Source organism: Camelus ferus, chromosome 26 (genome assembly GCF_009834535.1).
Source record: "Camelus ferus isolate YT-003-E chromosome 26, BCGSAC_Cfer_1.0, whole genome shotgun sequence".
NCBI lineage: Eukaryota > Metazoa > Chordata > Mammalia > Artiodactyla > Camelidae > Camelus > Camelus ferus.
Window position 1 is genome coordinate 16,916,537 of NC_045721.1, and position 26,286 is coordinate 16,942,822.

Genomic DNA, 26,286 nt, shown 5'->3' on the forward strand with positions numbered 1-26,286 from the left:
CCCACCCCAAGCTTAAAACAGCATTTTTTTTTTAAAAAAGAACTAAATCTCAACATTTGGTTGACCTATAATAGAGTCCCTTTTAGAGAATAGAAGAATCTATTCAGCTGTTTGTTTGGCGTATTAATGGCAGCACTCTCATTTATGACAAATGTCTGTTCCTGGGGACAGATCTTTCAGGGTAATAATCTTCTACTGGGGAAAATTACACAGAAACTTGAATTTCCAATAACAAGCATGGGAAAACAGAAAAACATTGTGAATTATAAATATTACGTTGCTCTGGCTTTATAAATAGATATTTATAATAAACCAGCAAGAAGCCATGGGCTCTCTGCTGATTCATTTACTCATTCATGTATTCATTCATTCAACGAATAGTTACTGAAAACCAACTATGTTTCAGAAGCAAGTTTTGATGGTAAAAGCCAAATAGTAATGAATTTTCATATGCCAAAAAAAATAGGAACCATTGACATAAAAAAGACAAAAAACCACGTAAGACATATTTTACTGTGATAGGGACATAAAAAGGGTATTGTGTTAGTGATGGCTATGCATGCAAAAATATTTGTTAAGTCTCTCCTCTGTGTACACTGGGCACTTATCATGTAGGAACTGATCGGCCATTGCACGGATGCTGCGTTTTGTTTTGAGTGTAAAGACGAGTCACTGAGAGCTTTTGAGCAAAAGAGTGACATGAGTACACTTACGTTTTAACAGGGTTGCTTTGACTCTTGGGTTGCAACTGGAGAAAGGAAGGAAGAATGAGGCTGAGGAAGCTCATGTAAACAGTGTGGTGTGTCTGTGCGACAGGTTACCCTGAACAATAACCGAGGAGTGGTTGCGTAGCATTTGATGAGCCCTAATAATGAATCAACAATCCGGACGTGGTTACTTAGTATTTCCAAAGATGCTATCAAAATCTACACAAGAGAGTTTGTTAGCAAAATTAACAAAGCAGCAAAATTGTGATGTTTAGGGTGGATGTTGGCTGGCTAGGAACATATGCATAGTTCCCAGGACCCTTGCATGAATAGAGTGTAAGAAGCTTGAAGTCCTAGACTTGGGTCTTTGGTGTTGAGTTCAAGGTCTAGAGCGGGAACCTCACTGATCTTGGATTTGTCTGCTAAGCCTCACCTCAAGGTTTACTGGTCCTCCTGTCAGAACTTTGTGTCCCCCTCTCAGTAAACCTTCCATGCCTGAGGACAGAGGGCAGGATGCCCCAAAGCCATGAGAACACGTAGTGTAACAGTTTTGTATGTGCTTGTTAACAAATATTGGTATATTTGGCAAAATTTGGTCTAAGACTTGCTTTCTCTGTCACATACCATCTTCTAGGGAATTAGTGGGAACAGCAGATGTATAGCAGCGACATTCCTCTAACTGTGGGGACGGTTTACCAAAAGAACCTGACATTTACATCGAACAATATGATTTATCTCATTTTTAAATCCAAATCTGGATTCTACGTGCTTGTGTTTCATGTTGGATTTTTCCAGCTGTATTCAAACATGACATTGCTCTGAAGTTTCCCTTTTAAGTTATCTTTACTGGGTTCTAGAAACATAAAGATGACTGGAAAGAATTAAAGTCAGAATACGAGCAGTGCATTAGGATAATGGAGGTGGTTTTTATTCATTTCTCTGTATTTCGGCATATTTTACAAGTTTCTTCAAGAAACATATCTTGTATTTACACTCAGAAAATACCATTAAAATTCCTAAATATTTAAAAGACTGTTAAATGGTTATTCTTGATCATTTGAGTATGAACATAGGCAAAAGCTTTCACTAGTTAAAAACAGAAAGCTTTTCAGCATTAAACACATAATAAAATATTTAACAGGCATTTTACATGACTTGATCCATTGCTAGTGAGGTAACCACATTTTTAGGTGTACATTAACAAAAAAAATCTTTAAAGAAGTTGATATTTATTTTAAGATTCATGAATGAGTATATTTTAGATTCACCTATTGTTTTTTTAAAGGAAAAATTAAAATACCTGAAATATAATAACATTTGAATAAGTTCTCCAGATGAAACATCATTTAACATGGCTCATTTATACAACTAACAATTGTGTTTTAAAAGTTTCTTTCCCATCTCTTGCCTATAGTAATAAAACATGATCGTTACAGGCCTCAAAACCAATTGTAATTGTTATTCCTGGACGGATTGGATAATGGGCAGGAGAGTTCGTTTGGTTAGCTCGTCTCTAGGAGTCCTGAACGTATTTGGTATTTACATCTTGAGTCCTCTTTGCCCTGGGGTAACTGGAGAGGAGCACTTGAGCCGAAATCCACTCTGAAATAACACTTGTATGTAAAAGTTTGCTCTGTGTTCTAACAGGCTGTACTCTTCTCCTTAGATAAACAGCTTAATGGCTTACGTTTGAATACAATATGACTTCCTAAGGTCTCATTTCTTCCCCAAATATATGGCACTCAGACACCTGTCCAGCAGGCACCTCTTTGCAGAGGGGCGTCATCTGGACTGACCTCCTGAAGGGACCTGTTTTTTCAAATTCCACAGAAGGTGGTAATTCTAGTTTAATGGTGTAGTGGATGCACTAGGGAGGCGTGTCAAGCCCATCCCTGCAAAGTCCAGGCACAGCCGGGGGCCAGAAGATTCTGAAGAGCTTTGAGAGAGCCAGATAAAGATGGAGAGTAATAAGTTTTCAGACGCTCTGCAAAACTTGACCTCACCAACACCTAAATATCTCTGGTTAGTGGGAATTACAATTTTGTTATGGGGGCTCCAGCTAAGACTGAACTACAGTAATGTTTGAAAACTTGAGGCCCACAAATGGAAGACAGGCTACCTGGGGACCGAGAGGGGCATGACATTTTGAGGCTTCAAGAAATGTCTCAGTTCTAGACACTGGAGTCTGGAATCAGTCTTCAGTGCACAGAATAACTGCACCTCTGGTTGCGCGTCATGGAAGCTCTGATGCTTTACGCTGCCCTTTCCAAGACTGGCAGCCTATGTCCATCCTCCCTAGACTTTCTTCCCATCAGTTTAAAAAAATTTTTTCAAGCCCCTAGCCAGCTGGCCAACGTATTAAGACACTGTCCATGAGTCAGGGAAGATTCATACCTCCGGCCTTCTCTCTATCCACGTGTGGTGGACAAACCCGAATATTGATGGATATTCTGCCCCTAAGAGACTTTCTTTGTCAAAGTCATGAAATAAGAATAAGCTTCAGCCCCAAGCCAGCTGGTCTCTGCAAGCTAGGGGGCCAGGGGAACACACAGCCAACGAGAAACCTCTGTGGAGGAACTTGACTCACGGAGCTTTGGCATTATTGTGTCCATATCCACTTCGGAACGTGTGGCGTGTGTGTGTTTAGAGAGGAGGTACATTTTTTCTTTTTTTCTCCTATCACCAAGCCTTCAGAATTGAAAAGTTTCTTCTTGCTTGTTTGTTTTAAATATTTCAACGTGATCTTTGCGATACTCTTGAGTGATCAGGGGAGGGGATTCTGTTCACATGGTGGAGAAGGAGCCGGGAGTGACTAGAGGGTTGTGGGGCGCTGGCGGGAAGTGGGGGAGGGCTAGCAGCTCAAAGGAAGCCACAAAGAGATGGCAAAAAGTCCCGAGCCATGTGACTCAGCAAGATGGCAAGTGGCCACGGGAATGGGTTGGTGGAAAATGGGTGAGCACGCCCTCTGCAGCCCTAGAGATCTTTGGGAACACGGCTTGGGATCCATGACCCACTGTCACCCACCGCTGGGGCCTCCTTCACCTCATCACTAAGCGGAGGTGAAGTCTCTAAAGTTGGGGGAGTCTAGAGCATGTGATTTCAAGACAAAACTTCTGTCTAGGGACTAGATATTTCCAACAATTACATTTGAAAAGTCAAACAAATTTATTGGGTTTTTTTGTTTGTTTGTTTTTTAAGGGAGTAGAGTTATTTATTTGTTTATTTAATGGAAGTACTGGGGATTAAACCCAGGACCTCTTGCATGCCAAGTACACACTCTACCACTGACCTATATCCTCCCCTACTCAAGCAAAGCAGTTGATCTGATTTAGTGTTTCCAGATATGGCATATACATAAAAATTTGTTTACATGTATTATAAATTAAGTGCATTCAGATGCTATGGGTTAAAATGTGGCAAAAGGAGGTATTGAAGCGCCATCTAGAGGAGAAGTGGAGAATTGAGTGGAAAATAATTTCAAGATGTTCTGTCTTTTTTTTTTTTCCCTCTGGAAAAACAATAACGGGATACTGTGTTATAATGGGAATAATGGTACCTCATCTTGCGTGGTGGCAACAAGGGGGATGAGGTATAGCGAGGAGTGAGGCACATCTCAGGCCCTCCCGGGAGGTGCTTCTGTGGCGGTCTTACCTGCATGCCTATTCCAGTTAGTCAATGGGATGTTTCTATTGTTATTAACAACGCTCATTGCTGACTGGTGGGCCCACTAAATTTTAAGTCTAGGAAAGCCACTTAACAAGCTGTCCACTCAACTCAGAATGTCCACCTTAACTCTTCTTGGATAGAATGAAATGACAGTGATAGAAATGATTTCCTTATGGTCACGCCCTCCGTGGGATTGTTTAAAAGGCTGCTCAAGGGGCCCCTCACTTACTTCAGCGCACACTGTTCCCCGACACTGTCCGAGAAGCTGCCGGAGTCTAGGGGAATCTGGGGAGAACGCACAGATCCGGGCTCCGAGGACGGCAGCTGCCTTCAAGGTCAGCGCTGTGAGCGCAGACTGAACAGCAGCTGAATGGAAAACGCCTGTTAGGTCGTAAGGGCGGCGGCTCCTTCTAACATGTATGTAGCAGCCAAGAGAAACGCATGGCCTGACAGAGGGGCAGCCCTTCCATCTAACTCAGGCATCGCCTTCCCTTCTGGTTTAAGGGCCCTGAAGAACTGGGACCGGTGGTTAGGAGACCTGGGTTTTCTAGGCTCAGCTCCTGTTCTGACTCGCAGGGGAGCTGGGAGAGGCCCCCGGCAGCCAGGGCTTCCTTTCCGTGGTGATGCCCACTAATGCCTCTTCCCTCTAACAGTTGTGGGTCCCCAGAATCCGCGTGCCAGATGTTACCTGCCATCAGTCTCATCACAGCGCAGTGACACTTGGGGGAAGGCAGAGAGTCAAAAGGAACAGGTGGATTGGACACTAGAGCCACACCCTAAGGAGCAGGAGAGAAAAGACTGGAACCAGGAACAGAAATACGTATAATGCTAGCAAGTCACCTCAACTAGAAGAGGGAGCACTTCAGGAAAAAACCCCGCTACTTAGAATATAGGGAGCTTCTTTAAAGATGCTGAAGACTCTGCTGTAACCGTCCATTTGTTCCCAAATCACGTCCCCCATAGTGCAGGTGGACTTTATGCCGATTTCTGTCCAATACATTTAGTATCTATAAATGTAGCTTCATAAACTCACACTCCCAGTGGCAGCTCATCTTGGGGAGTCTTTTGCTTGCCCTCCTCATCTTCGCCAGCCTCCCCTACCCAGAATGATGCCAAATAAGTATGTGACCTGTGCACAGATAGTTTTCTAGGCAAGTATAGCTTTAAGATTCGTCCCCTAAGGTACCGGTTCCAGGTAAATTACTGCCTCTAATCCTTACCCACACAGATATTCTGGAGTCCACATTCATACTCACTTGTAGCTTATTGCTACCCAAACTCTTTTTTTTTTTAATGTTAAAAAATGAAAGAACAAGAATTCTTGATTATTCTGAAAACCTGCCACTGAGTTCAGTCAAGGTCTTCCTTTCACAAAGGAGCTGTGTTCACGGCACGCAGAGCACAGAACCTTGCTGTTCGAATGGTGACGGTTCATGCTCGCGTTTTCTCCAGCTCCCGTTTTTCAGTTAATGAATCTTTTCCCGACGGTGTCCTTGAGCAGCTGTACCCCATCTTTTGGTGCCACTACGTGATTCTCTCCTAGAATATCTGGCTATGTTTTGGTCTTCAAATAGTTAATCTTTATAGTATTTCTTTGGCTCAGGAAAGGTGTAACCAAAAAGCAAGAGGCTGGATGCTGAGAACACACTCTGATGACGGTGGGATGGAAGTTTGTTTCCTTTGGTGTGTTCTCACCAATACCAAGCCCTTCCGTCTCTTAAAGTCTCAGTACTGTAGGCTGTGGAGGAAAAGGATGGTGCATGTCTTCTTCAGTGAAGTCCAAACCCCCTTCCAGGGAATAATCTGGTTTACCCTTCAGGGAGTCGAGCGGCATCTGGAAATTCCTTCAGGCTGCTTGCGTTTTCTCCAAAATCCAGTCCACGTGCTCGATCACATTGGTGTAAACACCTGGCCGTTCCCTTTGGGCGCAGCCTTCACCCCAACTCGTGATGCCCACCAAATGCCAGACCTCTTTGTGTTTACAGGACAGGGGGCCCCCCGAATCTCCCTGTGACAAGGAGAGAAAAGAAAAGTCATGCAGAGCCATTCAGGTGCTTCTCATCTTAAATACGTCTTCCTCAGAGTGATTTCACCTAAAATTCTGTCTTGACCCTTTAATAAACTTCAAAGAACCAGATTATTTGTTTTTCCCCCCAGTCTACCCACATCAGATTTCAGTGTAAGGAAAACAAATCCACTGTGTTCCCCGCTCATTGGCAGAAGACTGCTTTAAAAAATGCATTAAACATTCTAATTTGAATATATTCAGTTGGTTCAGGACACTGTTACCTTACAAGCATCCTTCCCTCCTTCTTTGTAGCCTGCACAGATCATCTTCTTGGTTATTTTATGCCCTCTGTATCCTGCCTGGCACTCTTCGTTTGTCACCAAGGGTATCTTGGCTTTCTGGAGAGTATTTTGTATTCTGTCTGAAAACAATTTTTGATTTGTTAATGGAATAACCATACATAATATAAATTAAATTTAAATATAAGTATATATATTTAAAATCAAAGCCATACCTATCTCAAAATGTGGAAGGAAAAAAAAATTAGGTTTACCTCGTAGACCTTTTATAATCACAGATTGTAGAGAAGAAGTTATTCTCGCCATGGTGAGTACCATTTTGTTAACGTTAATTAAGTTCAAAATCAATTATGGCTCGAGCTGGGATGACTTCCCAGAGGAAATAATTGGATTACAGGCTAGGACATTTATTGAAAAGTGCTAGGTTTCAAATTAAACTTCATTAAAAATAATTAATCTTTAAAGAGGTTGTCATATTTAAAATTTCTAGTCAAACAGACATGGTATCATCTTCACGGGGGTGATTTTGTCTTTCCGTCTTTATTAATATACTTTTTGCAACTGGATATGTCATTATTTTACTCTCATTTTAGCCGCACGACTTGGTATAGCAGGAAAGGCTGTGATTACGCTGTGTTGTGTGCATTGAGGATGAAGTGTACAGAGAAACCTCATTTCTTACCTCTTAATTTTCTGTACCCCCATCCAGTCACCCAGCAATCAGTATACATTACATTTCTGTCTCCTTTGGAAGGTAGGCATATGGGTCGTTGAAAATCTAAATTTTTAAAATCATAGTTTAGTTTTCAGAAACAAAGTACATCTTTTTTCCCAGGGGAGACTCTCTTCTTTCACTTTCTGTTATTTAGTGTGTTCTCTGTTTATTATATTCATTTTTTGCCTCCTGGTCATATATCTTCCTTCCTCGTGTTCAGTGTTATCACATCCCAGGATGAGGGAACAGGGGGAAGACAAGCCACGCCCCCCCCAACCCCATCACCCTGGCGAGGTCTGTGACCCTGTAGAGCTTGCTTCCTCGTTCTGACCTGCAAACCTTTCTTCCCTCAAAAGGGGATACAAATCATCTGGTTCATGTTCCAATATATTATAAAGTCATTCTGTGCACCTGAGGAAGCCTGGAGAAAACTTACCGTTTCACCCACACCCCAAAATAAGATTCAGTCATCAGGAAGGAGTCAGGATTAGCTTTGCAGACCCTCTCCCTTTCATGATAACAACACACAGAGAGCTCACCATGGATCAGGTAGTGGGGGACATTGTCTCTACATCATCATTGTACATAACTCTCCCTTGAAATGTTTCCATACCTGTGTAATTCATTGTCGTTTCCAGTTTCAGCAAGGCAATATCATATCCACTTTCTGCCATTTCATAGTGATCATGAATTATTATTTCTTGAACCCCAAAGAAAGATGTATCCTCTTTTATTTCCGATTGATTTAAAATGCCACTATAGACACGCAACACTTTCGGTGACTCTACCCTAAGGAGTAAGTAAAACCGGAAAAGAAAATCCCTTTACTAAAGGATTCCCAAACATTGGGGGTATATTGTCATTTAACTGACTGTTACTAACCAGCTAATATTTTCTGCCAGGGGTGGGGTTTTAGGCGGAAAGAAGTGATTTCATGCTGAGGTTTGTCAGTCACAAATTTCTCCTGCATGGAAGGTCCTAGGCTAGCATGTACCTTATACTAAACACACAAAAATCAATGAATGCTTTTTCCTCCCTCCAGCACACACACACACACACACACACACACACACACACACACACTCATGAAGAGTTCTGGGTGTTCGTTTCAGTGCTGGTGTTGATTGGCTGCAACCCTGAGAAACTCAGTTGGACTCCTGGCACTCCACCGTCCCATAAGTAAAAACGGAGACGATTGTCCTCAAGTGCATCCCTGGGTTATACTATGAATAAGCTGCATACTGATAAAATAAACTAAGAAAACCACAAAACTGCGATTGGAAACAACTCAGAAGGTACAGAAGTGCAAAGTGGAAGTTTGGCCAACTAAAATTTCCCGGGATACACGTACTCCCCCAGTGGAGCTTTTATGTTTGGCCGGGACTGAATTTGACCTAAGCGGGGAATCCAGTTTGAGGATGCATGATGAATAATTCCTTCTGTGTCTGGAAACAGAGAGAAAAAGAAGGGGGAGGAGGAGTGGGGAGAGGAGGCAGGGAGGGAGGAGAGCGAGAACAAATGGGAAATTCGATTCAGGGAATAAGAAGTTCTCTTTGAAGTTCGTTCGGACACAGTGCCGAGGACAGTCACCAAAGATGGTATGCTCTTAAGAAGAAATAACAAGAACTCCCCTGGGGATGTGTATACGTTTAAATGGGACAGTGGAATAGTATGCAAACAGCCACATTCCTGCATCTGTTTTGATGCTGGTAGACCATGATGGCTCTTCCTTTTTGCTTTTTTCCCACTAAAGATAGAAAATTAATTTAGTAAATAGGGTAATTTACATCTTTTAAATATGTGCTAAAATACTAGAGATAGATTTAATATATGTGTGAGCATATGAACAAGTAAAAACAGTAATGGTACTGACTCGTTGAAACAGTGAGCAGCTGTTAATATCCACTGGTTTCCAATGATGGAGCCTCCACACAGGTGTCTCTGGGTGGGTGAGGTGATGTGCAAAGTGATCTGCCACGGCCACTCACCATGAACAGACTCGGTTCCTCCAACAATTCTGGGCTTAATTTTGGTGGTGCATGCTACAGCAGAAGGATTGCAATGAGCAGCTTCCTAAATCTTCACTTTCCATCAGTCGTCATGTTCCTTCAGGTACATGGGGAAGGAAACCTTCCCTGGATTCAATACTTTACCATGACCTTGACTTGAAGAAACTTTGGAATCAAGTTGACAAAGCACAAGACGCAGATAAAAACTGAATGAGGGAGTCAACCCTGTGATTACACACCCCCAGATAATGCCCCATCTGGGACTATGAGTAAGCCTTACCCTCCCTCACATGATAACCCCAGTGGTTCTTTTAAAGCAGTGGTTGTCAAGTGTGGCCCCCAGACCAAGGCATCACCTGGGAATTTCTTAGAAATGCGCATCCTTGAGCCCCACCTCAAGCCCAGTGAATGAGAAACTCTGACAGTGGACCCCGGTCATCTGAGTTTTAATCAGCCCTGCTGATGTTTGAGAACTATGGTTACAAAGAAGAGTGGAGCACCTTCCACTCAGTTTGCAGCCTTTGTCCAATCGCCACCCCCCGTCCCCTTCCACTCGGGGCTGCCCTTTGGTCCCAGTCTCTCCTGCTCCACCCACACCCAACCTGGCTGCTCTTCTGTTTGTGAACCGCTTCCGCCCTTTGGTCTTGTTGACAGATTGGGATTCTCTGTTCAACCCTTGATACTTCCCAAGGACTCTGATTCCAGCTCACCCCTCTGCTTCTTTCTTGTCTTGGCCGCCCTGAGCAGCAGAGCCCATTCTCCTTCTACTTCCTGGGATGCCAAACACAAGAACCCACCCTCCCGGTTGGAGCCTTGGCCAAACCTGCCCCAGTAACCTCAATAGAAAAGGAGTGAGGCGATCACAGACGGCATTTCTCTAGACCAATGCTTCTCCTGTCTTAATATGCATGTGGATCACCTGGTTAGCTTATGAAATGCAGATTCTGATTCAGTCAGTGGCAGGGCCTGAAATTCTTTCCAGCAAGCTCTCAGGTGATGCCAAGGTGCTATGCCCAAGACCATACTGAGAACAGCAGGGCTCAGTGGATCAGGGATGCTCCATCGTCCTTAGACACAGGTGGAGCGTGACGTGGTGTGAGGTTAACAGAAGAGTCACTGGCCAAAAGCCAAGTCCTAGATGCTCCCCTCACTAGTTTTGTCAGCATAAAACAACCTCTCTAGGCCTTTCTTTCCTCAACAGGAAAAGGATGTGTGATTCTGGGGCGGATTTCAAATAGAAGAAAGGACAGGATAATGAGTTTTAAAGGAAACATGAGCTGGTGGCAAGCTGAAGTGGAAACAAGCACGATGTGTCTGTGAATGCCTGAACAGGACTATCAATATGCTAGAAGAGAGTTCTCATTTGAGAGTCTAAAGGGTGGAGATTAGTTTCAGAGGACTGTTTTGAAGAGTTTGACTATATTCTGGAATTACTGGAAAGCCCTTGTAATTTGCAAGCTGGGAAGTGGCCATAAAAGGCAAAGCTTAGGAAAATTAATAAGTTAGCAGTAACTAATACATGTTAGGAACAACTCAGTAAAGACCTTATTAAGGATGAGTTACAGGTCTTGGTGTTCATTCTATTTGGTTTCTCAGCTCAAACAAAATGCTGAAAATACCTGTGTTTAGCCTTATGAGATGTTCTTTGTGTTAAGAGATGGTTCTTTTGATGGCAATTGCTCTGTGTCTACAGAAAGTTAAGTTATATTGTAGACTAATGACAGTACAAGATATGATAAACATCTCAGTTCGACAGTCCCTCTCCTATTAGGGGATTGTTTCATCCAATATAGTGCAGCAATACCTAATTATCAGTTTCACTTATTTCAGAAGGTGCACTAAAAAGACATAAGATTTTATTTTCCTTTGTCTTATATTTTCTGCTTTAGCTCTCAGTCTATTCCTGATATATTCTGTAACCTCTAGAGGCCAGAGTCCATAGATTCATTAGAGAAAAGCATAATGAAGGAAGGAGGGTGGGGAGTGGATTCTGAAATTTAAGGTATAAGTGTTGGTTCCTGTTTTCTAAACTATGTCAGTGCCACTAACAAAATTTGCTGCATCCTTTCTATTGCATTAGTGGCACTAAGACAATAGAATTATTGTAAACACGCCTTCTTCTCTTAGGTACATTTATTGTAAGAAAAACAGAGGTTGTCTGAGATACAACTTAACTATCTTTTAAAAGAAGCTCAAGCCTTCCAAAGATTCCCACCTGACCCCCTCTAAGCTCTAGGAAGGCATAATTTCCTGGCCAGGATGTTCATATTGGACACAGTATAATACTGCATGTTCTACAAAACAAGTTCTCAGAAGTTAAGGATTTAGTTACCTCTCAGTGGAGCCAATATATCTCATACATAAGATTTTTATACTTTGAAACCTATTACATAGCATAATTATCACTTCCATTTCACTCATTAAATCTTAGTTGCAAGTTAATTTAGACCACATTATAATATTGGACATTAAGCAATAAATGTCTAAAAACATGTAGTGTATGTAAATCAGCGAATACTAAAGTCATAATCGGTCATTAGAATAATTTAGGGAAGAGTTTATGTATTAGGCTCTGTCCTGTGCCATCCCTTGGACAATGTCATTGGCCTGCAAACCATTTTTTGTCACTAATGCTCAGAAACTGGCCAGTGGAAGGGAAGTACTGCTGACCTGATGTGTATTGTAATTTTTATACTATTATAGGTCTTGTTTGATATAGATAATCTTATCTCCACCCTACCATACTCATTGTTACAAATTAATAAGGTTTTACTGTAGCATTTTCTAATGTTCGTAAGTATGCAGAACACTTGCAGGAAATCTAAAGGAAATCTAGAAACACTGGAGAATACTTGAGTATTTCTTGAATAGATACCTAATTTTACAAGTGTATTGGAAATGTATTTCAATAAGATCAGGTAACAGCCAATAGAAAGAAAATGAATAATCTGATTAACCAAGATGCTGGATGATACTTCAATTATAAAGGATAATAAGAAAGATCATTGACCTTGATAACAAGAATCAGACATAAAAGTACTGGCTGAGCCCGTCTCACCAGGAAATACCAGTTTTATAAACGTGTCAAATTAAAACACACAGTTGATTAATACCAGGCAACACAGAGTTAGTCAAGACCCAGTATTTACCTTTAAAACATGGTCAGCTGGGGTGATAACACTAAAAATAATGGAAAATTGCTTCTAACTTCATTATTTTACTAATTGCCCTCTGTGGCTATTATTGACTCTCTTCGTGATGACATATTTGGTGTAAAAGAACTCCTTCAGATGTATGTTTTTCAAGTGACATTAAACTCACCATTATCCATTTTACATAACCTTAATGTATATCCAGAGATGCTTCCTCTCCCACGAAGTATTTTAGTTGGCGATCCATTTGAAGAAAGTTTTAAGTAACATTTACCCCTGCAGGTTGGAAACAAAATGACATAAACATGAGGCCCCCTGAACGAGACAGGACAGGAGCATGGATGTAACTCATCCCATATCTTACCCCTCTCCGTTGCAAGATTCTTGAGATGGAGAATAGGTAAAAAATTGGCAGCGGATGGTGTTGGTACATGCTTTCTGGCAGGCTTCGTGCCCAGGCACATCCACAATGTCCAGTTCTTCTCCCAAGAAGTCAGTGTCATGGTAGAATGAAGAGTGACAGAACACTGGACAGCAGAGCACATATGAGACACGAGACACAGAACCTTAGCTCCCACCTGCCGAGCTCCTCAGAAGAAAGAGCAGCATCGTTTACCTGGGATGCTGTGCCTGCAGCTCTGAAGACTAAAGCCAGAAAGAGCTTTGTTCCTCCTAATGCGCGTGCTTGGCAAGCCACTTTTAGAAGTCTTAAGGAGACAAAGATTTCTAAAGGACAAAAAGGGAAATATAGATAGATCATATAAAGTATACCACACACACACACACAAAAACACTTTTTCAGCAGGTACGGACGTCAGCTCATGTTGGCATTTCACAGGGAAGATGCTCCCATTTTGAAAGTACTCTTCGTAAATGGCTGAGTCTGAGTCAGGCTCCATGGTTCATAGGTGGCAGACGGATGTTCCAAACTAAACCGCCTGCTTCCATACAGATTGTCTGAGCCTGCTCTGTTGTCGGTGTTCCTGGCACCTTCCTGACTCACTTCCTTTCTCTCAACTCTTCCAGCCCATCTCAGAGATTCAAGAATTTTCGTGCTACCTAGAAATCTGTGACCCAGAGTTGCTGTAAGCTTAGACGGGGGTCAACAAAATCCAGGACAGGCTCCGCACCCAGGCGGCACCTTCCCGGGAGGAAGCAACTTCTCCTAATTAGCACCCAGTCACAGCCTGGAGCAGCGCAGTCTGACAGAATTTTCTGCAGTGATGGAAATATTCCACGTCTCTGCCAGCCAGTACAACAGCCACTAGCCAGCCATGTGCTGAGTCCCTGAAATGTGGCGAAGACAGCCAAGGAAGTGAATCTTGTTTTATTTAATAGTTGTATTTAATATTCATTAATTTAAATGTAAGATGCCAAGTCTCGGCGTCTAACCCCCACGTTCCTCTGTCACCCCATAATGAGGATCAGATGCGTCAGTAGTGACTGGGAATTTTATAAAAGGAATGAAAAAGAAAAAGAGCTGTGATTAAGACAAAAGAACACATTACAAAGGCATCGTTCTAAGTTCTGAAATTTATAATGCATCAAGGCTCCATCTTTGACCTCCTGTCTTCTCTGACTGGGTTCAATCCTTTGATATCTCACAGTTTCAATAGCATTCATTGCCAGCTGTATGCTGGTGACACCCAAACACGGATCTACAGCATAAGCCTTTCTTCTTAATTCCAGACTTCTCTGTCTACTTGACAATTCAACCTTTCCCTCTGGACGTCTACCAGGCATCTCCCCCCGTCTTGAAGTCAGCTCCTCAGGAAATCTGCCCCTTCATTGGCATTTCCATCCTTCCAATTTTCTTGGACCCAAAATCTTGGCGCTCTCACTGACCTTTCCCTTGCTAGCCAGCATCCAGTCCGTAAGCAGCTCTTATCGGCTCTACGCTGACAATATATCCCAATCTGATCACTTCTCTTTTACTTCCACTCTAGTCCAAGCAGCACAAGGTTTTTATCTATTTAGTTCATTAATGGTATCCCTGCATGTGGATAACAGATATCTGAAAGTAACAGATATCTTTTCATGTGGCAAACCTAGTATTTCTGGAATTATGTCTCCACTGAATTAAAAAAAAAAAAAAAAAAAGAAGTCTTGCCTGATGGGCAGCAACTCAAGGGCTTACCTGGGCTAGGTTGATCTGGGGAACACTCTCCCCAACAGTGAGCCGTGACAAACAAATGCCCAGAGCTCTGAGGGTTCAGATTCAGGGAACATACAGAATCTTGATTTTCAAGCAGACTTAACCATCGAATTTTTTTCTTTTTTAAGTGAATCTTGTTAATGAGGGGCAGCAACCCCAGCAAACTTCCCTTTGACGAGCATAGAACTTTCTTGTGCTTTATTATGGTTTCCTGTGTTAATACCCAACAGTAGGGAAACAGGATCTCGGTTCTCAGCTCTCCCTCCACCATCACTCCCCGTTCTGTTGATGAAGGCCTTCTTTTCCACCCACCCACCTCCGACTTCGGATTTAATGTGTCACTGATATTTCCACCTCTTTCTGCTCCAGGTTCAATTATCTTAAACCAGGCATTGGACTAAGATGCCTCTTACTGACTGACTGTTCCTTATTTTCTTCATTCCGTTCAGAACTAGAACTCTCCCTTTGCTGAAGGCAGAGACCTCCCTGACCTAAGGAAAAGCAAGAGTCCTGGGTAACACTGGCTTCGTGTCAAGTGGGTGGGGAATGGAAAGAGGGAGGAGCTGGGAATTCTTCTTGGCAACTTTGATCAATCCTAGACAGGCATTTAGATGAAATTTGTAGCTGCTCAGAATCTCTAATGATGGCTTTTGATCAACGGTCTTAAAAGCGAACACACAACACAATCTTAGCTCCCTACCTTTCGGATTCTGTTGGCCATTCTTGAGAAAAGAAGGTGAAAAACAAACAGCTGGGGTGGTGAGTACAAATGCTGCGACAGACAAAGGCATCTGGAGCCATGACCCCGTCAACGTTGCTGTCTGCAAACACTGTTTGAGGGAAAATGTCCCGAATACAAGCTGCACGACAGAGGAAACTGTATTCAGGAAATCAGTTCACCAGTAGCATCAGTAAAGTCCCAGTCATGGTGTTTGTAAATTCCATGTAAAAAGTTAGTTGGAGGATGAGGGAGGTTTGTACAGGCAGAACATAGAGGAATTTTAAGGCAGTGAAAACACTCTGAATGATACTCTAACGAGGGAAACATGCCAGTATACATTTGTCCAAACCCACACAATGTACAACTCCAAGAGTGAGCCATAATGTAAACCATGGGCTTTGGGTGAGTACGATGTGTCAGTGTAGGTAACAGCAGTTGTGACAAAGGTACCACTCTGGTGGGGGATGCTGACAGCGGAGGAAGACTCTGCCTGTCTGGGCAGGGAGGATGTAGGAAATCTGTATACCTTCCCCCCAGTTTTGCTGTGAACCCAAAATTGCACTAAGTCTTAATAGTAACTGTTCAAACGTGTGTTTTTCCCAAGATTATTTACATTTTAAAAATTAGGATAACTGAAGCTTTAAATTCAAATATAAGCTTTAATCATTCAGAACATAATGAAATTTTTCACATGGAGAAGGTTAAAAGATCACTGGGTCCATTCCATCAGCGAGCACAAACTGGTACTCTCAGTTAGGCCCATCGTACGTATCTCCAGCCCCTGCTATGTAACGGCTGACCCACCTCAGTAAGGAAATAACAGTTACCCAGATTCGAACGTGCACAGGACTTCAGTGAAAATCCAGACACCACGTGCCCGAGCTTCGTTATGCTGGTTGGCGTCCCCGTTTGGGTGTACTTCAGTAGGCAAACGTTACTGAATAGAGACACAAATGGAAAAATATTTTATCCCTCCAAATGCAGGTAGGGAAAAAAAACATAAGATAATAAGAAATTCCCGTTTAGAGACGTCTGGGCATTTTAGCTAAAGAATTGCTCTGAAAAGCATTGAGCTGAGAGGCTGGACAGCTGGTCTCGCGTCCTAGCTCCACCAGGAGTGGGTGGTCCTGTCAATTCTGTCAACTTTTTTTTTTTTTTTTCATTTTAACTTTTTAATAATGCCTCACAACTCCTGATTTCCTGGCTTGCTGTTCACATTGTGTTGAGTCTTAGACGTAAAATATGTAAAAAAGTGTAGTGTGAGCTGAGCTAAAGACAAGCCAGGAAAGTTTAATGATCAATCTGAGGATTTCATTTTGTGTTATCATTGCTATTCTTTGAATAAATCTTTGATGCTCTATTTCCACTCATCTCCTTTCTGTGAATGTGTAGCGCAGAAGATTAAAATCCAAATATTAGTCACTTGAACTTTCCTTTCATTGTTGGATGTCAGATAAGTATAGTTTACTACACAAATCTGGAATATCTCAAATATTTCTAAATTTAAAAGTTAATGATATTTTCCCTAAAAATATTTTTAGGAGATAACAGATTAAGCTCTTACAGATCAGATCTTTTTATATTCTTACACAACAGATTTATCCCTGGAATATTTCAAAATCCAGGAGGAGATAGGTTTTAAAATATTTCACATGGGCTTCAGTTTCTGTCTCAAGAGGGGAACTGTTATGTCGAAGGATATCTGAGTAGGTTTTTCTTTCTGATTCTGCAGGTTCAAACTGTAGCATCCTTTAGGCTGGGAATGGAACAGTCAGACTCATTGTTTATGTGTTTCAAGATTGCCAGTTTAAAAATGTAGCACTCTATAGATTAACTAGGAAATGAATGAAGCATTTTTTATAAGTATCGTTAAAAGACAGACTCTGTGCTATAAAGTGAAATGCATCCAAGTTGGACTTTAAAATGCATTTTCCATCAGGAAAACTGTGAACACTTATGATAGAATTGTCTTGTAAGGGGTAAAAATAAATTTTGGCATCAAGTTGATGAAAAAAAATTAATGAATCCCATTTTGTTTTCCATCTGATCACCTAAGGGTCACCCAGGCTGAGTCAACAGCTCACTCACCGATGCTGTACGCTTGGGAAGTGCCTTGTTGCAAATGTAAAAAAGTGACAGTGCATGTCGTTCGTGCATCTCTCTTGGCATTCCTGAGCACTCTTGGTCATAGAGCTGTTATAGTTCATGCCTTTCATGTCTAGGTTCACATAAACATTTCTGTTGCAAGCTGGAAATAAAATCAGAAAGTATGGTTGTCTTCCAGACTCCAGGGTCAAGGCTGATAGTTCTACCTTAGTAACTGTCCCTCCAGACTTACTCTTTCAACTTTCACGGACTTTTGCTCAGACCTCCTTTAGGTTTATTTAAATCTGCCTTAATTGCTGCTCTCATGTGGAAGAGAGAGCTGATGTCCTTCTTACACAGCAGCAATGGTAGACTTGTAAATTTCTGTTTCTGTTTTATGAGCTGGCCTCTCTAGTCTCCTTAACTCCACTGATTGATTGGCTAATTAACCTTTTCACGTATCTGTTTCACTATCAAGACAAGTGTCATCTCAACCTTTATAGTTGCTTCCGTTGATTTGAATTAATATGTTTAATAAGGACTTTCATATAAAACCTTAAGCTGGGAAGGAGAAATAAAATAAATGAATGATGAACTGACATAGTCAGAAGATCCTACGAGATAGATTTTAATGAACTTGTATAATGAGATGGGGGGACATGCATGTATGCGCGTTTTTACTCTACACGAAAAGAATGTTATTAGGAAACTCTGTTTCATAGCCATAAGTCCACACTTGATGTAACTGCATGTACACATCACAAAAACTCATATATATCAATTCTAGTAAGATATGTTACCACTTATTTGGTGTGAGCACTGCTTGAAAGAATATCCAGAAATTGCTCCTGTCCTGTTCACCATTGGCAGGGTTTCTGTAACACTGTCTTTCAGGATGCAAGTAAACCTGTTTTTTTAAAAACAGAACATTCCTGGATGAAGATGTAGTTTTTAAAATAACGGGTCTTAAAAGTCAGCCCACAGAGAGTCAATGGAAAGGAAAAACACTATCTCATACCAAAACAAATATTTTCTTAGCAAGACTGTGAGTTTGTTTTTCATCCCAACATCCCGACATTTAAAAGATCATGATGTTCCTTCTTAACAGAAAACAGGAGTGTGTGAACTATGACCTGATGTCAAGTGCAGTTCACTGCCGTTTTCTGTATGGTTCATGAGCTAAGAATGCTTTCTGTATTTTTAATGATTACATTCTAAATGATTATATAAGTATTTATATAATATCCCTGATTTTGCCTCAGGACCCACCCATATTTACTCTCTGCCTTATTAAGAAAAAGTTTGCCAACCCCTGTTATAGATTCTAGAATAGCAAATTTTGTAAGTTTAGGGCACTATGTAAATGTGCAGCAATAACGCACAAAGATGTTGATAACTTCATTCTGCAGTAAAACTTCATTATTAAATTTTCAAGTTCAATATGAAAACAGAAGTGGTGGGTGGAATGTCCTAAAATGTTTTAAAATATGACTATAGAGACCAAACCACTAAATGCAATTTGTGAATCTTGATAAGACTCCGGTTAATAGTTATACATTACATTTGGGGGACAGTTGAGATGCTATAAAGGGATTCTTGTGAAATTTGTAACGTCTTTTGTGTAGGAATAATGTATGTTGAAATATTTAGAGGTGAAGTGTCATGATGGTTTCCAGTTATTTCAAATGGTGAGACATCTACCCATACACAGATAGGGAAGGCAGAAGAGGCAGAAATTCTTGGTGGTGACAGAGAATCATTGTACTATTCTTTCAAATTACCTAGATAAATAGTGGATTTTTTCTAATAAAATAATGGAGGGAAAGTACCAGTTTAATATCAAATATCAATAGCCAGTTGAAAAGCAAAGAACAAGATGATTAGGGGCATAAAAGTAGAGAGAAATAAGAGAGGAAGCGTCAGTGTCCAGAGCACGAGAGGCTGCAAAGTCCACAGGAGGCGGCACATTGTTCCACCCACTCTGCCTAAAACTGTCTTATTTCTGTAATCATTAATATTTCAATCAAAGGACAATGTATCTTCCAGTTGTTAACACTGAATTCTACAAAATGGTAGGTGGCAATTTATTGCAGGGAATTGTCGTGTAAAATCTATTTCTTCCATGTAGAAAAGCAAACATTTACCATTTGGTAGGATCTTCAGCTGCTGAGTCAGCCAGAAAAGTGAAGAGCAAACACCGTGGATGGTGGGTGCAGACCATCTGGCAGTGTGTGGCGCTTGGCGTGAAGGTAACGCTGAGGTCTCCTCCTTTAAAGTAGGCATCTTGGAACAGCTTAGTCACACACTCTGTGATGCAGGACATGGCACGTGTTACTTCGGATTTTAGTGGGCACATTCCTAATCAGGTAATAATGTCCCAAAGGCAAGCGAAGTAGGTCAACTTAACAGGAAATATGCCTGAATTTGGAAATCAGGGCAATCAACACTTTGAGTTTATTGGATAAGCAGCCCCTGATAGAAAAGAAAATCTCAAAATGTGCCTCAGTGGAATGGTGCTTATGAGAGATTGTCTGGGATATGTGGATGCTTTGTGGGTAACTGACTCCTTTCTCATCTTTACCAGCAAAAATGCTCTGCAGTATCCCAGCCAGGTCTAGAATGGCCTCTGCTTTTCCTTTAACCCATGGCTGCTCTGTGTCTAAACTCCATGTCTATATAAAACAGAGGCTCCACAGTGATCATCTCTGGTAGCATGCGATGGTCCTGAATGTGACAACAACATACTGCTTCCTCTCACTATTTCACATGGGCCAGTGTAACTGGCCCACAGCACCATGTTAGTTCCTGGCACACAACATAGTGATGGGCTGTTTCTACACATTTCAAAATGATCATCATGATAAATCTAGCTTCCGTCTGTCACCATACAAAGATACTACATGATTACTGAGGGTATTCCCCACACTGTACATTTCATACCCGTGACTCGTTTATTTTGCAGCTGGAAGTTTGTACCTCTTCATCTCCCTCCTATTTCTCTCCTCCTCTTACTCACCTCCCCTCTGGCAACCAACTGCTTTTTCTGTGTTTCCGTCTTGTTACGTTTGTTCATTTGTTTTGTCTTTTTAGGAACTAACATAGTACTGTAGGTCAATTATACTTCAAAAACAAACAAACTCATAAAAAAAAAAGATCCGATTTGTGGTTACCAGAGGCAGGCACTGGAGGAAAGGGGAATTGGATGAAGACGGTCAAAAGGTACAAGCTTCAAGTTATAAGATAAATAAGTACTAGGAATATAATGTACAACGTGAGAAATACAATGAACACTGCTATACGTTATATATGAAAGCTGTTAACAGTAAATCCTAAGAGTCTGCATCACAAGGAAAACTTTTTTCTATTTCTTTAATAAGGAATGAGATGTAGATAGATGAGATGCATCTAACTGAGATGTAGATATTCATTAAACTTACTGTGGTCATCGTTTCATGACGTATGTAAGTAAAATCATCACGCTGTACACCTTACACTTGGACAGTGCTTTAGGTCAATTATATCTTAATAAAACTAGGAGAAAAATTAAAACCTAATGAATAAATAAAGGTAACAGGAACCTCAGATTTGGGGGAAAATTATTGAATCCCCTTCCACTGAAATCATAAAATAAGTTAAAAGTGCAAAAAAAAAAGCTATATTGCATAAAATTGACATTTTCTTCTGTTTCTAGAAAGAGATATCTAATAGTTGAGATTGTGGATTTTTAGGTCATTATTACTTAGTCACTATAATAAAGGTGTTATCATTTTAATCTTGGTATATTTTAATTGATGATACGATACAGCCCTTGGTCTTATTAATATAAAAATAAATATATAAATATATATAACAAAAATTAAAATACTTCAGACAGAATAAAATATAACTCAGATTTATTGGAGCAGTAATGAAATAGATAGAATTAAAAATAAGTAATTTTTACTGTAGAAACAACCAACATACCAATAAATATGTGGAAAAACACATTGGTAAAAAAACTGTAAAAAAATGAGCATTAGAGGCTTACAGGATTTGGGTAATCCATGGTCTTGCCTGGGGGGAAATTTCATCTTATTTTCACTAACTTCTCACTGAAATGTGGCATATCTTTCTATTATTAAGGTAAGAACAAGCCACCTTAGTGTTCATAGTATCTGTACCTTTGTCGTAATAAAAACCACAGATCTGAATACACAATAGTTGCTGGTATCTCAAAATATCATTATGATTCATTTCTAGTTTGATGGTAATTTCTATGCAGTTTAAACCCACCACTAAATCTTGGTACCTAACATGTTCGTAAGAAGCACATCTATTTCTGTATCAAATTTTTTTTACATTTTAACTAATTATATTTCAATATAATTGATTGTTGGTTAATCCTATGTATTTTCGCTTTATTTCTTTATTTCATCAGTTTTGGCTATGGGGTGAATAACGCTGCTGTGAATTTGTCTTTTTGGTCCTCTGCTTTCGTTTCCTTTGGGTGTATACCCAGAAGTGGTTCATCCACTGATTTTTCAACACTAAGCTAATTTTTCATTCCTGGAATAAAATCAAATTTATCACAATGTAATCATCCTTTTTGGTTTTCTTTTAACATACTGCTGGGTTAAGTTTGATATTTTTAGTTTCTAATAATTACATCTATGTTCATAAGGAAAAAAGGCCTATGGTTAGTCAAAATGTCATAATGTCCCTGTTAGATTTTGGTATCAAGATTACACTGACCCCACCCCCCCCCCCAAAAAGACTGCACAGATCTTATAAAATGTTTTGCAGACTGTGACTAAGTTAATTTCCCCTAATATATGTTTGTTTTTCATTTAATTAATTTCTCCTATTTTGTTTATTTTTTTCTTCTCTCTAGCTTCTTTGCATTTAGTGTGCTATTCTCCTTCTGTCTTCTTAAGCTGGGTTCTTATATCATTAATTTTTACCTTTTCCCTGTTCTAATGTATGTGTGTAAGTGTACACACTGCTACATCCCAAAGTTTTGATAAGCCATATTTTCATTATCATTGAATTCAATATACTTTGCCATTTCCATTATGGTCTCTTCTTTGACCACTATTTATTTAAAAGGGTATCATTTAATTTTCAAACATTTGGGATTTTCTAGTTCTCTTCTGTCATATTTTTGTTCAATTCTATTATGATTGGATAACGTGCTCTGTATAATTTTAATCTTTCAGATTTGTTGAGACTTGCCTTAGGGCCTTATATGTGGTCAATTTTTGTAAACGTTTCATATGCATAGGTAAAGGACGTGAATATGTATATATACAGTTATTGGGTCCAGTGTTCAAAATATGTCCATTGAATTAGCACTGACCTACCAATTAAATAATAGTATGATTTCATAATGATGACAATGAAGAAATGTAATAACCTGGATAAGACTCTTGTCACAGAGAGAAATGAAATTATGAACTATAGTGAAATATATTTTATCTTAAATCTCTTTACCTAGATTTACCATTTTTCACATATGCCAGAAAAAGTTTACTGTGTACTAAATGCTAGCAACAGTAGCAGAAATTAAATGCGATATATGTAAGTTATTTTTAAAAGGAATGCTTAAGCTTTCATTTTAAATAAGAAGTAACATAGGGGCTAAAAATACTTGAACTGATACGTCCTTCTGAATCCTGGTTAAGTGATTTATAAACAAATTTAGTGGATATGAGGTAGAATGGAGAATTCACAGTAGAGGTTAAGTTATAAAAATGCATAAACCACATAGGAATATTTGCATAACCTTTTTCATTCCAAAATTGCTTGTGTGTGTGTGTGTTGCATTGAACTGACTGCTTTATGGAAAATTGACTAATCAAGACAAATAGAGACTTCTGCTTTTTAATATTGCTCTTAAGTATCATTTAAGTGTATGATGTAGATTTGGATATAAATATGGTATATATATGAATATAGATAGAGATGTAGATTCTTACTTACAATTCCTTCACCTCAGTTTCCTTCCCTGCTTTGAAAAACCCTGAAGGCTTAAATGGAAAATAAATGAAAGGATTTTATTTCCTTCCCTGGCGTAGATGGCATGGAACGCTCCCACATCTCTGGGGTCAGTAGTGTGATTTCCCCCTCTGGCCTTATACCCTACTGTTTTCTAATCTGCAAGTCAGGGAATCAAGTTATTTCCCGTCCATACTAAAGATCAAGGTCCACTTACCACCAGAAACTGAGGCAAATAAAATGAAATGGACCATTTCATAGAATAAAATCATCCTACAAAAAGAAAAATGCGCATGAGTTTAGAATATAAAATGTGAATTTATAATTAACTTATTGACATCAGAGTTTACCAAAAAAAGTCAAAAATTTTAAAAAGTGTTTTTTTGGGGGGAGGGGCAGGCAATGAGGTTTATTTATTTATCTTCAGGGGCAGTACTGGGGATTGAACCCAGGACCTTGTGCAAGCTAAGTTTGCATTCTGCTACTTGAGCTATACACCCCTCCATGAGAAATGAGGAGAGAGAGAGTAGTTAATTCAATAATGTTCACAGAGCTCCTATCACAATGCTGAATTCTGTTTTCCCCAATCCTAGAACATTCCTCAGCCTGGCCAAGTGCTGTGTTGACATTTTCATGGTGGGGAAGAGCCTAGGACGGAGAGGAAAGCGTCCTCTCCCCCTCCTCCCCTCCCTCCCTCTCCTCTGCCTCCAGCTCATTATCAATCAGGCATTTCTCATGGCCGACTTCTGACCCTCTCCCCACCTGAGGTTTTCCACATTTTATCTTCTCTCCCAACTTATTTCCTTTCTTTCCACCTTTGCAGTTTCTTTTCTACATCTATCAAAGAAGCTGTAAGTGATTCTCTACCTTCAAAATTTTCTGTTTTTAAAATTCTGTTGCAAATATATTCCTAGTTTATCTTGGTCACCTATACATGTACTTATCCGCACGGAACCCTGAACTGACAGTTCTATGAAAAACCTGCTATCGGTGAGACAAATCCAGTCTTTTAATTTTTTCGTATTGCTCTTGAATATCTCTTTAAGTTGTAAAATGCTTGCTATTGAGTTCAAACTATTACTTTTCCTCCGTTTGGCTCGGCATCTCTTCTAAAATTGCTTATGGATATTAACCAAAAACCTCCCAAACGTTAAATCAGACACATTTTAATAATCAATCCTTAAATAATAATTTTTGAAATCATACCTGAAACACCTTGTTTGCTGCAATTCTTAATAAGAATGTTCTTCTCCCACAATGGTCTTCATCCTCTTCTAAATGAGCGTTTGCAGGTAATGTTCATTTAACTCTGATATTTACTTTTACTGGTTCCCAGTGTTTTGTAACACTGTCTCTTTGTACAGCAAGCCTGTGAATGTCCTTAAAAGCTTTTCCTATCAAACATGTACCTTGGTAGAGGTGCTTGCTTTTTCAACACGTTAATTTTTTTCTCTTATTTTACTGTGTATTCAAACAAGTGACACCCAGAGAGACAGCTTAGAGAACTCGAATTTGCCTGTGTGCCTTAGCAGTTGAGCAAACTCAAAATTAGTACACCTGCTCGCCAAAGCTGCACTTAACCACACTTTCATGTGTCAATTGTTAATCATTAATTCCAGCCTAACTTGAGCCTCACCGTCTAAAAAGAAAACGAGGGACGTGGGATGGACTTATTGATGCGCAGTACAGCAGGGAAACCAGACTCAGCTTCTGAGGGCTGCGAAGTGGGTAAAAAGTAAAGGGCCGAGTGTAGACACCTAGCAGTTCGACATCAGTTTCCCCTTAACGTAGTAGCGTTACCTCCTCAGAGGCCTATGAAGATAAAATTCATTTTATTTTTCCAGCTCTTTTTTATCCCACTTGAGAACATTGAAAGTTTAAATTAACATTTTTTTTGAAAAATGGAAAATATGGGACCTTCATAGCTTTCTTTAGATCTCAGCCCACCGAGACACAAATGGAGGGCTCGGAAGTGACTGTCTAGCTGTTGATTGACCAGCAATCAAAAAATCACAGGTCAGTTACTTTTGTCCCAGAAGGCGCCTCCTAGTGGTAGGACTTGTTACAGTTCATAGAGAGGAAAGCTTGTGAAATACTTCTGGGATTTCACCCTAATTATCTTTCTGTTTAGAGCTTTCCCATTGACGTTGAGGAAGGGCTAAAAGCTCAGTGAAAGTCATGATGACGCACGTCCTCCCTTACCCAGATCTATTCATTAGTTTATTAGTTACGTAACTCAAGCAGAAACCAGACTCCTGTGCTTAAACCAGATACCTGTGCTTTCCTGGCCAAGCCGCCTTATCTCTCTGAACGTCGGGTCTTCATTTAGAACATTAAACACTAGCTCGCTCTGAGGATTTCTATGTGGGCCCCTGGAAACCTAAAAGAAATAAAAATTTTAAAAACCTTTACTATGTCTGATTTAAATACATTTTAGAGAAAGATGCTATGGTTCAGAGAACACATAATTTTCCATTGAAAAGCAAAATGAGATCTTGGGTTTATAAATGGAGTCATAATTTTAAAAAATATTTTGAAGACAAAGGGAGAAATAAGATGATAAATTTGCCCCCATTCAGGACCTTGCTGAAGTCAGAGGTATTAGAGGAAATACTGTACTTTGTTCAGGAACAATATTGCTGATGTGAGTGTGATCTTCCAAAGCTAAACAATGTTGCCAGTTTACTTGGAGCATTTCAATATTTGGAGACAGGGAGACGGTCTCGTTTTATGTCTATCACAATAACGTTGTCTTTATTGGAATGGTTTCTGAAGGTGCGGAATAGCCAGTCCCTG

At 40.1% G+C, this 26,286-nt stretch overlaps 1 protein-coding gene across 2 annotated transcripts; it reads right to left on the reverse strand.

Moving 5' to 3' along the window:
* Positions 1-1,642: 1,642 nt before the first annotated feature.
* On the reverse strand, positions 1,643-25,025 carry F11 (coagulation factor XI). Of its 2 annotated transcripts, XM_006178369.3 has the most exons (15): positions 24,697-25,024; positions 23,708-23,763; positions 19,662-19,824; positions 18,318-18,424; positions 17,521-17,680; positions 16,260-16,369; positions 15,412-15,571; positions 13,173-13,282; positions 12,921-13,083; positions 12,726-12,832; positions 9,269-9,437; positions 8,009-8,184; positions 7,363-7,458; positions 6,663-6,802; positions 1,645-6,381 (listed from the first exon to the last, which is right to left on the reverse strand). In XM_006178369.3, exons 2-15 carry the CDS (start codon positions 23,760-23,762, stop codon positions 6,220-6,222), a joined length of 1,878 nt encoding a protein of 625 aa, XP_006178431.1. In that variant the 5' UTR covers position 23,763; positions 24,697-25,024; the 3' UTR covers positions 1,645-6,219. The 2 variants fall into 2 exon arrangements, with proteins under 2 accessions (XP_032324378.1, XP_006178431.1); XM_032468487.1 differs by lacking the exon at positions 23,708-23,763 and having other exon boundaries at positions 1,643-6,381; positions 24,697-25,025.
* Between the last annotated feature and the right edge of the window lie 1,261 nt (positions 25,026-26,286).